Genomic DNA, 11,285 nt, shown 5'->3' with positions numbered 1-11,285 from the left:
CTGCTGATTCAAGATATGTGTGTATGTCCCTTCAACTGATTGATATCAGAAGCAATTAATACTACTGCTACTTTTCTATCCTTCTAACATTAGGAGTTCATTTGCTGACCACTTGTCCCAATAAGAATAATACTATCATCAATAAGCAGCATACCAACCATATTCCTCCCTCAGATTTTAAAACATACGCCAAGAATCTAAGGTGGCCAATCACTGGTAGAACAAAAAGGTTTATAAACTTACAAAGCTGGATGCAGTGGAGTCAGAGGCAAATTGACCAAGAACACAGGCAATCAGTCCAACTCCAGTTGTGTTGCCAAAGAATGATGCCGTTGTTCTTTCTTCTGCTCTCAACTGTGCTAATGTCCCACTGCCACTGGGGGCTCTGCCGACAGGAGGCAGCTGGGGGACCCTTTCCAGTAACTGGAGAACCTACATAGTACATTTACTACATAAACAAACTCCTTCCTCCTCCTCGCCAGCTTTTATGCTATTAACCTGGAGGTAGGACACCTCATGTAAGGGGCATCTAATGGGGATCTCCTAATTGGTTCCCACCCAAGACTGGCCAGACCCTGGGTGAAAACCAATCAGGAAGGTCTTTCCTGCCTAGTTGTGGAGACCATCTATATGTCAACCCTCATTCAGGGCTGGGAGTTTAAACCCCAGCACTTCAGGAGTTCATGCCCATTTTGCAAGATTAATGCTGTTTGTGATGTGTTTCTCTTTCACTTCTGCTGTCTATTCAGCCTCTGTAAAGTTCTCTCTGTCCCTGATACTTCTTCATTGTAGTGCCTCCTGTTCATGTATACCTTCTCCTCTAGTGGCCCTTTATTACATTCACTGGAGCTCCAAGCAGATGGTAGCTGGTAGCTACTTTCACATGCTCCAGGTTCTTCCAGATTCTAGCATATATAAATCAATGTGTATGTCAAGCTGATGAAAACAGAACAATAGCCATCATTTTTTCCCTGTTCTCCTCTCCCATTCCCAGCCACACCATAAGGTAATAGCTGTCAGGATACAAAACCTGATGGTTATCATTAAACCTTGTAAAGACTCAAGTCTCAAATACTGCTTTAGAAAATCATCTGGAATTGAGAACAGTTAGATTTCAAATATTTTAAAATATAAGTATGCACCAAGAGAAGTAGATAACACTATATACTAAGAAGTGGTAGATTTAAAGCTAGTCATAAGAGAGAGTATTTTACAGAAACCACTGAAGTTATGACTTCTTTTAAGATAGTTTAGGTGAAAGCAACTGTGCTAATTTTGGATTTCAAGAGTTTTCTGCTTTGTGGATAGAAGTGGTTGTATTTTTTCAAATAAATGTGCATCAGATCATACCCCTGAAGTTGCTGTTCATTCAAGACCCACTGAATAGGAATTATTTTTCTTCAGTATAGTTTAAGTTAGTTCATCATGGTGTCAGGTTAGCACAAATATTTCAGGATTAAAGTGTGTGTCAATGTACACCAAGTTAGATTCAATCAAAATATGAACTTCAGTTATGTATTTTAACTTAAATAATAAAACTTTAATCAGAGATATGGCTAAATGCTCTGATCAGTTATAATGGCAAAATAGTTTACTAAACTTAACGCTTGACTAACCTTAAAGAGTAAATCTGTATTTCTTAGTTCCTGAATACATATCTGTCTTCTTTTAAATGGTTATCTGCCTTTTTATTTTTGCTTAAGGGAGGGAGTATGCTGCTTTCACTAATTAGATCTTTTACAAGAGTCTGGTAGTTTAACTTGCTCTGTACACACAGAATCTCCAGCCAAATCTACAGTCTTTGGAGCACTTAACTTGCAGTAACTTTAATTTACAAAGTAATACTGAATAAGTATTTTTTTTCACCCCAGAAAACCTTCAATAAATATGCTTTCTCAAAATTTATCTGCAAAATATATTGTGGATATATGAGGTAATAGAGCTCACTTGGGCTGGAAGTCAGGAGGTCGTAGGTACTGATTTGTTTGTATAGCTAATTGTTGTAAGTGCAAATTCAGCAATATCTTTTTTAATATAAAAATATCCATTGTGAATCACAGCCTGTGAGAATCTAACACTCCACAGAGACTTCTATATATGGAGCTATACATTAATATTCTTCTGCAATGATTAGTGTTCGGGTTTTATTAAAGAATATTGTTTCTCTTTTCTAGTGGTGCAATATGTGTATTGACTTGGTGGCATTCACCAGTGAAATATTCAGAGGAGCTGCCTTCCAGTCTTTGGATGGAATTACTATTTCAGCTAACTGTAAACTGAGAAAGATCTTCACTTTAAAATCCAAGCCTCAAGATACAGCTGAGGAAGATGGTATATTGTAATTACTATGTAGTCCTAATCATAACTGTTCATATTGTAAAATCAAAAGTTTCTTAGTCAGGGAATTGAAAATTTGAAAGAGTACCTGATTTCATTACAATGAAAATGGTAGTATAGCATTTTAAATCTGCTAGTGTTGGACTTTAGGCAACTAATTAAATCTGTGTGTACTCCTTTGTTTAAAACTTTGACTTCCTTAGAAGTACTTTATTGAAGAAATTCTGGCAAGATTTCTCAAGTAGAGAGCTTGTTTTAATGAGAGTATCTTATGCTAATAGCAATTGAGGTTTGGCCAAAAAGAGTGTCTGAAAGGAAGTAGAAAAACTTAGCAGCATGTGCTGTTTAATTTCTTAATTTTGGACATTAGCAGCTGATGAAAGATTTTTTCTTTAGATAATCCAGGACAATACTATAACAAAAAAGGATTATATGAAGCAGAGCTATGAAACTGTTGTAAACACCTCTCTGTGATCTTTAGTGCATTTATCCTAATGTGTCCCTTTTCATTGATAAATTATTACTGGGGTGAGCTGAAAAATGAGAGATTATTTTTGTAATAGAGGAGGATGTTGGTCAAAGGTTTACCAGTCTCCCAGCTAGCATCATAATCCTGAATCATTATTTTTCCAAGGGAGAGAACTTCATTCCTTCCTGATATTTGCAGTAATAAAGGAGAAACCAAAAAAGCATAGCTGGAACTTGTTTTAGAGCAACTCTAGGTATAGTTCAGCTTCAGTTTCATTCAAATTTTCATTTTTGTAGCTTTTGAAGAACACATCTGAAAAAAGGGTTCTGGTTTTTGAAGGAGGAATAGTTAGGAATATTGTAAGCGTAACAAGATGTATCTTCCATTTTGAAAATCTGAATCAATAAGGGGAAGTATGTGATCATCTCTTTTTTTTTTTGGTGGTGAGTTTGGGGAAAAAAAATAATTAAAAAATTACTACAGAATGACTCTGGTAAATTCTTAGCAGGCACTGCAGTTAGAGGCCCCTCTGGCTTTAATTTAATTCTATCAGTGCATTTTTTCCCCTCTCCCATTCTAAACAGTTTTTTAAATGTGTGTAAATGCTATGAATGAGTTCCAAAATTCAAAAATGTAGTTAACATAATGAGTAGACAGCTTTAATAAACTGCATGCATGGTAAAATATTGCACTTTTAATTAATGAATTATCAATTCTGTGATTATTTCACAGCTGGTGGGCATTAGTATATTTTGTATGCTTATGAATTTTCTTATCTAGGCAAGTCTTAAAATTACATTACAACTGAAAGTTTGGCTGTATTAAAATATCTGTATTTCATACCCAATTACAGAAAAACAATAATAGTTTTTATTAATTTTTATTTGTTTTTATTAATTAACTCTCAGTTAACAATCATGATTTGATAAAGCTTTTTTCCTCTCAGATGATCAGACCAGTTAGTTGAACTCCACTGACTGCAGTAATATTGCAACTAGGAATGAGGGTTGTATTCCTTCCCCAAACCTCCTTGGTGGTGGAAGTAGTGATTTTAAGGTGCAATGTGTGTGTTACTCTTTCTTAGTAGTTTGTATACAGTATGTTTTGCATTCTTAGAATAACAGCAAGTGGAAAGGAGAAGCCACACATACTAAGAGATTGTTTCTGTATGAGACCATTGAGATGGAAGAGGAAAGAATTAATCTTCTCTGACCCATGATATTGAGGCATGAGTCTTGATATATGCCTAATTTCTGTTCCCATAGTAATCTTAAGGTTATGTATGGTGGTTTTTTTATCACTAAGTATTGTTTTGCAGCAGTAAGTAATACACTAGTTTGGTGAAAAATGGATTGCAAAAATATGTTCACTACTGAAACATAAGGTGTGACACTTGAATTTTTCTATTAGGGTCTTAATACTTGATCCATTTTTTGTGTTTGGTTTTGGGGTTATGTTTTCATCTCCTTACCCTTGGAAAAGAGGCTCACATTCATTAGCTTACTATATTCAAGTCATATGAAATTTCAAATGAATTTTCACTAGAACATCAAGAATGGTTCAGACTCTGGATACCTTTCTTTGTAGAGAATAACTTTGATAAACTTTGTGTATTTTGGTTGTCAGAAGACAACCAGATCACATTCAACTGTTGCCTGCTGGGACAATGATAGAGAAGTTGACAGCTTTTTAGTTTACCGTGAAAGTGTAATGGTGTCCAAGGTTTGGAATTAAAACTTGTTATATTCTTTATTTGCATTTATGGGACTTGTCTGTTTGCTACTTTAGTCCCACTGATATCAATACCATTTTCAGGTGTTCATTTTGTCTGAAAATCAGTATATTAGTAATAGAATTAAAGCTGAGTTGGAACAAAAATCAACAAAATGTATTTTATGATCCAGTTTTTCTTGTTCACTTGCCAAATAAAAGAAAATTATTTACTATGGCTATTCCAGCCATAGTGTATATTTCTTAAGTTAAATGTATTCAAATTTCTTGACCAAAAAAAAATACACAATATAATTTTAAATTTTACACGCTGTCTCAAAAGTGAACAATCGCAGCAAGTATTTCAAGTTACTGTAATTTATTAAATTGTTATAACCATATGAACTAAAGTACATGTAATCTAGCAAATAATGCAAGTTAAATTTAAACCTGTTGTGTCATCTGAGCAAAGGCCATGGTTTTTGATTCTAGGTATGCGTGTTCCATCTGTGCCATGTGACCCCACAGATACGATTCCTCGAACCTGCCAGCTAAATACAGATGTGCCTCAAGTTACACAGTTGCTGAACTTAACTAAAATTCACAAGCCAGAAATAAAATGCAGGAGCTATCCAGTAACAGGACAAGAAACAGGTATTCCGTTGTATTAAAATACTGTGAATATGACCTATGTGATGTGTACAAATAATAGATTTTTTGTAAATGAGCATGTTAAGAGTGCTAATGTCTTAAAATAAAAGATGACAACTCTTGCATAGCTGTATGTGCACATGAACACAGATACATGTCCTACAGCTTCAGAGATCTGTGTGCAGCCTGAACAATTCTAATTCAAGCATGGGATTTATAAAAACAATGTTTGATGTAAGTCTTCTGAATGTCCTTTGAAATGTGGTTGTTCAGTTGTTACCCTTCTTTTTAAAGTATGTTTACATTACTGGAACATCTCAAAATATGACCATGCAGACTCCTCAGCTTGTATTCTAAAAAAGAAGTCTTGTCTTACTGGTGTTGGAGTTATTCAAATATTTCTGTAAGCTGGAAGATAATTGAATATATAATATAGACTTAGACAGCATTGCACAGATGAGATTTTTTTTTAAATAATCTGGGTAGTCATGTGCCAAGATACAAACTATTGACTTGAATAAAAACTAAGAGACAGAAAGCAGAGGATCAAATTTTACATTTGTGTTATAGCTGAAGGCTAACAGCAGGAGGGCTTTTTTTTGTTTATTCTAGGTTATGTATTGTTTATTATCATTATGAATAATCTCAAAAGAGAAATTAATAATATGGGGACAATTTTCATATGATACGGGTACAAGATTACTAGGGAGTGGGACTAGAGAGTTTTAAACTTGTAAGATGGGCAATCCCCTATGTGTTTTCATGAAAAACACTACAGAGCAAGTAGCATACAGCAAATGTCATATTTGGCTAAACAAAGTTTCCATTTGCTGTTTTATTTCTTATGGCCACTGTGTTGAAAAATTGTGAGCTAGGGACCACTGTACTAGGTAAATGTATAACATGATACCATGTAAAATCTACCTCTGGTGAATGCAAAAGATTGGACATTGGGGAGAAATGTTAACTACAGTTAAGCTTTCAAGGGTCAAAATTAAATGACTTAAGGAAGGAAGTTTATCATTACCATAGATATAGCTCAGTGGAATTCTCAGGTTAATACATTTGAAAACAAAAAAAAACAATCAAAACACCCCACACTACACAAACTGAGTGACAGGAAGTACAAATTCATATGAAATGGAAAAGGTATGAAACCTTTAAATAAATCAGTTTTGCATTATTATCTGAAATGCTTTATACTTTATCAGCTAAACATTATTAAAAAAGATTTTACAGACAGAAGTGATTCAGAGAGAAGCAGCATGAATAAAAAACTCTTATATGAAGATATGCTGAAAACCATTTAAAAATGGCTTAAGAGAGTTTATATAGTAATTATTGATACAAAGAAAGTTCAATGAAAGCTGCTTTTCCTAACTCATGGCACAAAAACAAGGCATCATTTGATGTAATGATGCAATTGAAAACTAAAATCTTGTAAAAGAAAACACCATGTTACACAGTATGACTAAAACACAGAATCCACTGCTACAATAAGCTGGTGAAGAAATTCATATGATTCCAAAATCAGTTGGCCACTTATGTGGATAAGAGTAGTGTCTATGCCGTTGTATTTAGAGTAAGGAAAAACATGGAAGGAAAATTTAATCTTTTACTTCTACATTTCTCCAGCCTTACTCTTAAGAGCTATGTTGAAGGCAGAGTATTTCATGAAGTACCTATGAAAATTCTTGTGTAATTTCTGAACCGTTTGGTTTTGGCCTTGGTTTGAGCTGGATGTCAGACAGGTTATGGGCCTGTTCTAGAATAGAACCATGGTTTTCTATTTAAATTGGCATGTCTGCCTGCATAAGTGTTGTAAGCCAATAATCAGTAGAAACTGCACTTTAGAAACAGATACTAAGATTTGAATGTCAAATTGCCTCAAACAATTGGCTGGGATTTTTTTCACTGAAGTTCCTATTTTGCTTTAAAGCTAGGCATTATTTCCTACCTGAAGTAAAGTTATAGCAAAATTTCATTAAGGCAGATGTCTTTAGAGTCCTTAATGTTTTCATTCAAAATAATGACTCTCTTTAAAATAATTTTGTAATTAGATAAGTTATTTAATAACAGCAATAGAATGAGAAGCACATTGTGCGCATTAATGGAACTCCGTAGTTATAAAATTATTCATAAACAGTAGTGGTCGTAAGGTAACTATGTAAAGAATTTGTGGTGGAACAGAATCAGGTTTTTTTAAATCAGTTGTTGAGTTTTGAAGACAACAGCTACATTTCCAATGAGGAAATAAATCAATGTAGAAAAAAACCATACTTTCTCCCTAGTAATACATTTCATTGATTAGAATTCTAAACATATAAAATATAATTTCCTCCCTCCCAGGATGTTACTGATTTTGTAAATCCAGTTGCACATAACTAATCTCTGTACTCTTTTGTTTCAAAAAAAAAGTTACTCTGTAGAACCGTTTGCAACAGTAAATATTCTGGAATATGTGCAAGTACTTCTTAAAAAAGAAGATGGTAATGGATTTCAAAATGAGAGTATCTTAGATGCTCCATTTCATGTATTTCATTGAGAACTGATAATTTTGCTCTTTTAAAAAATGTTGAGTTGATTGTTATTTTCAGCTCAAACTTGAGAAGTATATTAGCTTCTTACTGCTAGAGCTTAAAAAAAATACACAGTTGATATCTCTATAATCACTCTCTTTACTCTTTTGTTATGTTATTATTGGCTTCTGTACAAACCACAATACTAAGCCTTTAATTTGGCCCACATAATAGTTACAATGTCTTAATAAAGTTTATAATTTTCCCCTTATTTTGTACCACCTTTTACAAATCATTGATTCATCATACTAATACAGGCTAGTAGAACATCCTCTGAGGAGGAAATAGCTCTGAAGGAAGTGAGTGAGAACATCCAGATTAGATAAAGAATCCATTTCCAATACATCTTCACCAGTATAGCCAGTATTAGAAGTGGTGCTGTAGGTAAGGAAGATACATATTTATTCCACTGGTTTTAGCACTTTCTTGGTCTTGAGGATTCTTATCTTGAGTGTTTGAATTCAATGAGTAATAATTTCCACCATTTCTGTTAAAATGCTGTGGAAATACATAAGCAAAGTATTGACCAAAGATATAAGATAAATTGCAGAGAATGATAACTACTGGTGAAATTTAATACTGTAAAAGACAAGACTATTACAACCAACAATAGTATTTAAGGTGTAGCATCTCATGAAACTGAAGAAAAATAAATACTTATTTAAAAATTTAAGAACAACCTTGATAATATGAAAGGTTTAAGAAAATAATTTTTAAGCTTTTTTTCCTGTTTTTTTCTGGCATATGAAAAACAACTCCTGAAGGTTTTGTCATCCATGTTAACCTACCATGGTGATGCTTTTTTTAAGTTGTCAACTTTTGCTCTCACTCGATATACCTCATTAGCAAGGGCAGTCTTTGTTCTACAGCAGCTGAAATGAATGGGAGGGGAGGGGTAAATTTTTGCTTAGGGTAAGACCTTTCATACATTTACTTAAACTGCATTCAGCTTTTTTTACATGTAAGTACCATTTTGGTAATATTCAAGGGCAAATAATACTTTTGTAATACTCTTGCCCTACAACTAGACAAGTTCTGTTGTGAAGTTTGTTTATAAGATTGCTTTTGAAATAGCCAAGAAAACTCTGGAATTCAGTTTCATGGACTAATCAAAAATCAATAACTGCTGGATTGTCAAAATATGAGTGACTGTAAAAACTAACAGAAAAAGAAAGAAAAACTTTATTAAAAAAAAAAAAAACACATAGGAAAATGAATGTTCATTTAAAACAAGATTTGACAGTGCTAGGGTTAATGGTTAGACTTGATGATCTTAAAGGTCTTTCCAACCTAGACAATTCTAAGATTCTAAGACTCAGATTTTACTGTCTGGGCTACAAAGATATACAGCCCTTAGGTGTATGTATATATACAGTAAAATTATTATAACAGCCCTCAGCTGCATGAAAGTGAAATGCCTTCAGTTTAAGGTTTAATCTTTACTTTTTCATTCCATTTTATGAACATAGCATGTGCCCTTTCAGACATGCTTTCCAAATGGCCTTCTTCAAAATGGAAGCTTTGATATGTTTAAGTACATTTCAGCTGGAAAATCATCTTTTTATTAGCTAAACTTTGTTTATTTGATAATCAAAAGCCAAAATTAGTTCTAGTATCATCCACTTTTAATTACACATATTAATTCATTATGCCATCAACATACTTACATGTAGATGTAGGTAATTAATTGCAGTCAATTAATGTGTTCATAAAGAGAGATTTTCATGCAAATCAGCTTTTATAATTGGAGCTAACAACATCCCAAGGTAGTCAGCAAATTACAGAAATTGATGTTAAACCAAGACAGGTCATCTAATCTTGTGAAATGGCAGCTGTTAGCAGCAACCAAATGTCACATCAGGAAAAGGGGAAGAAGGTAATGGCAGAAAATTACTTCTTTTGTTCTTATTAATACAGTAAATAATGATATTTGGTGGCTAATGCATGATTTTTTTTCATTTCCTTTGTGATACTGGAGAAAAAGCTTATCTTGAAATAAGATTAAATAATTCTATGAAAAGTGCTTAGGAGAATTGACAATGTTTTGCTTCTACTTTATTGCTTTGTGAAGGTGCCACACCTCAGCAATTTAACACTAAAGTTGTAGTAAGAAATATAGTTTAAATTTATGATGTCTGAAGAGTTTAAATGAATGTGAAGATATCCTTTATCAGCTCTGGAATGGAGAATTTGCTGACAGTCTTGGAGAATTAAAAAAAGAGGAAAATAGATATAACATGCAGTTCTGCAACCCCAGTGATAAAATTAATACATAACAACAGTCCTTCCCTTTAAAATTTCTTTCAGAATATTAATTTGCATTCCATGTTTTAGTTTCAGTTTGGTTTGCAGACTGGTTGGCATTTTCTGTGCATGAAGAGAATTACAAAAATATATCTACATTTTAAACAGTAAGAAAATAAATAGTGAAAGGAATAGAACATTTTAACAGGAAGAGAGTATGTTTGCAATGTCTGGGCTCAGCCCTGGTAATACAGTAAATTCAGTAGTTTCAAAAAGGAAGCAACATGTAAATAGTTCTCTGAGTTCTGAGTGATACCTTGACAGGCTTGCCTCAGTTTTCTTGCATTATTATTTATTCGTTCTGTTACTAATTAGAGTTGGTTTTTCTTCTGTCAAAAGTTAGATTTTCATTGAAGTTCTAAAGAAATCATGCAAACCTTTTTTTGTTGTTGTTTATAAACAGCCTCTTTTGAAATAAATCTTTAAAGCAAGCAGATTAGAAATACATCTGTGTAATATACCAAAAGTTTCTAGCTTGTATGTAGACCCACTTTTATAAAATGTGCATTTGCTATTCCTACATATTTCTAGAAATTGTACCATAAAGGAACTTAAATTTAATGTATGTTTTGTATTTATAATTCTTTTATTTAAGTTGATTTGGAATAATTGTTAATGTTTATACTTTGTAAGTACTGTAGTTTTTTTAAAAATTATTTTTCTTAACTTAGGTAGCTTGATTAATAGAGGCCAAGGCAATACGTGCAGCAGTAAAGCTCAGGATGTATCACATATTGCATTTGGATCAAAGATCCTTGGGCCACCTCCATCTTCAAACAGAAGAGTCCACTCAAGAGTATCTGGAGAGGTAAAAGGCTTAAATTACAGCAAAACTGCTGGCACGTGTACAAAGGAAGAGATTGACAAGCAGAGGAGTCACAGTAAAGGGCTTTTTCAGAACTGATGTGAGGCTCTGCCTGGAATCTGTGTTTAGTCATGGACTTCTAATCCAAGAGATACTGTAACGTCCAGTGGAGGGCAAGTAAACTGCTTGGGTGGCTACAGCACGTGAAGATGGGTTCAGTCGGCCCCAGGAGAGAAGGCCAAGGAAGAACGTAGTTGCTCTTTTCAGCTTATGCAGGGCTGTATGGAAGACAGGCCCAGATTCTTCTGAGGTCCAGGGAGAGGGCAAGAGGCAGCAGGCCCAGACTGCAGGGAAACTCAGACTGAGTATAACAAAATAGAATAGTTCAGCTTTAGGCCTACAGAGGTCTCTGCCTGCTGACATTACTCTG

General features: G+C 33.8%; 1 protein-coding gene across 1 annotated transcript in view; it reads left to right on the top strand.

Moving 5' to 3' along the window:
- Positions 1-11,285, top strand: part of LOC103768621 (chromosome unknown open reading frame, human C3orf67) — a 70,631-nt gene that overhangs the window by 16,034 nt on the left and 43,312 nt on the right. Inside the window, exons 6-8 of the mRNA XM_008935774.1 lie at positions 2,175-2,331; positions 5,009-5,170; positions 10,722-10,893. Coding sequence (XP_008934022.1) covers positions 2,175-2,331; positions 5,009-5,170; positions 10,722-10,893 — 491 coding nt within the window. The remainder of the gene's footprint in view (positions 1-2,174; positions 2,332-5,008; positions 5,171-10,721; positions 10,894-11,285) is intronic.

This window comes from Merops nubicus, unplaced genomic scaffold, assembly GCF_000691845.1.
Source record: "Merops nubicus isolate BGI_N331 unplaced genomic scaffold, ASM69184v1 scaffold16782, whole genome shotgun sequence".
NCBI classification, from domain to species: Eukaryota; Metazoa; Chordata; class Aves; order Coraciiformes; family Meropidae; genus Merops; species Merops nubicus.
The sequence above is the reverse complement of the archived record's forward strand: the minus strand, read 5'-3'. Positions and strand labels throughout refer to the sequence as shown.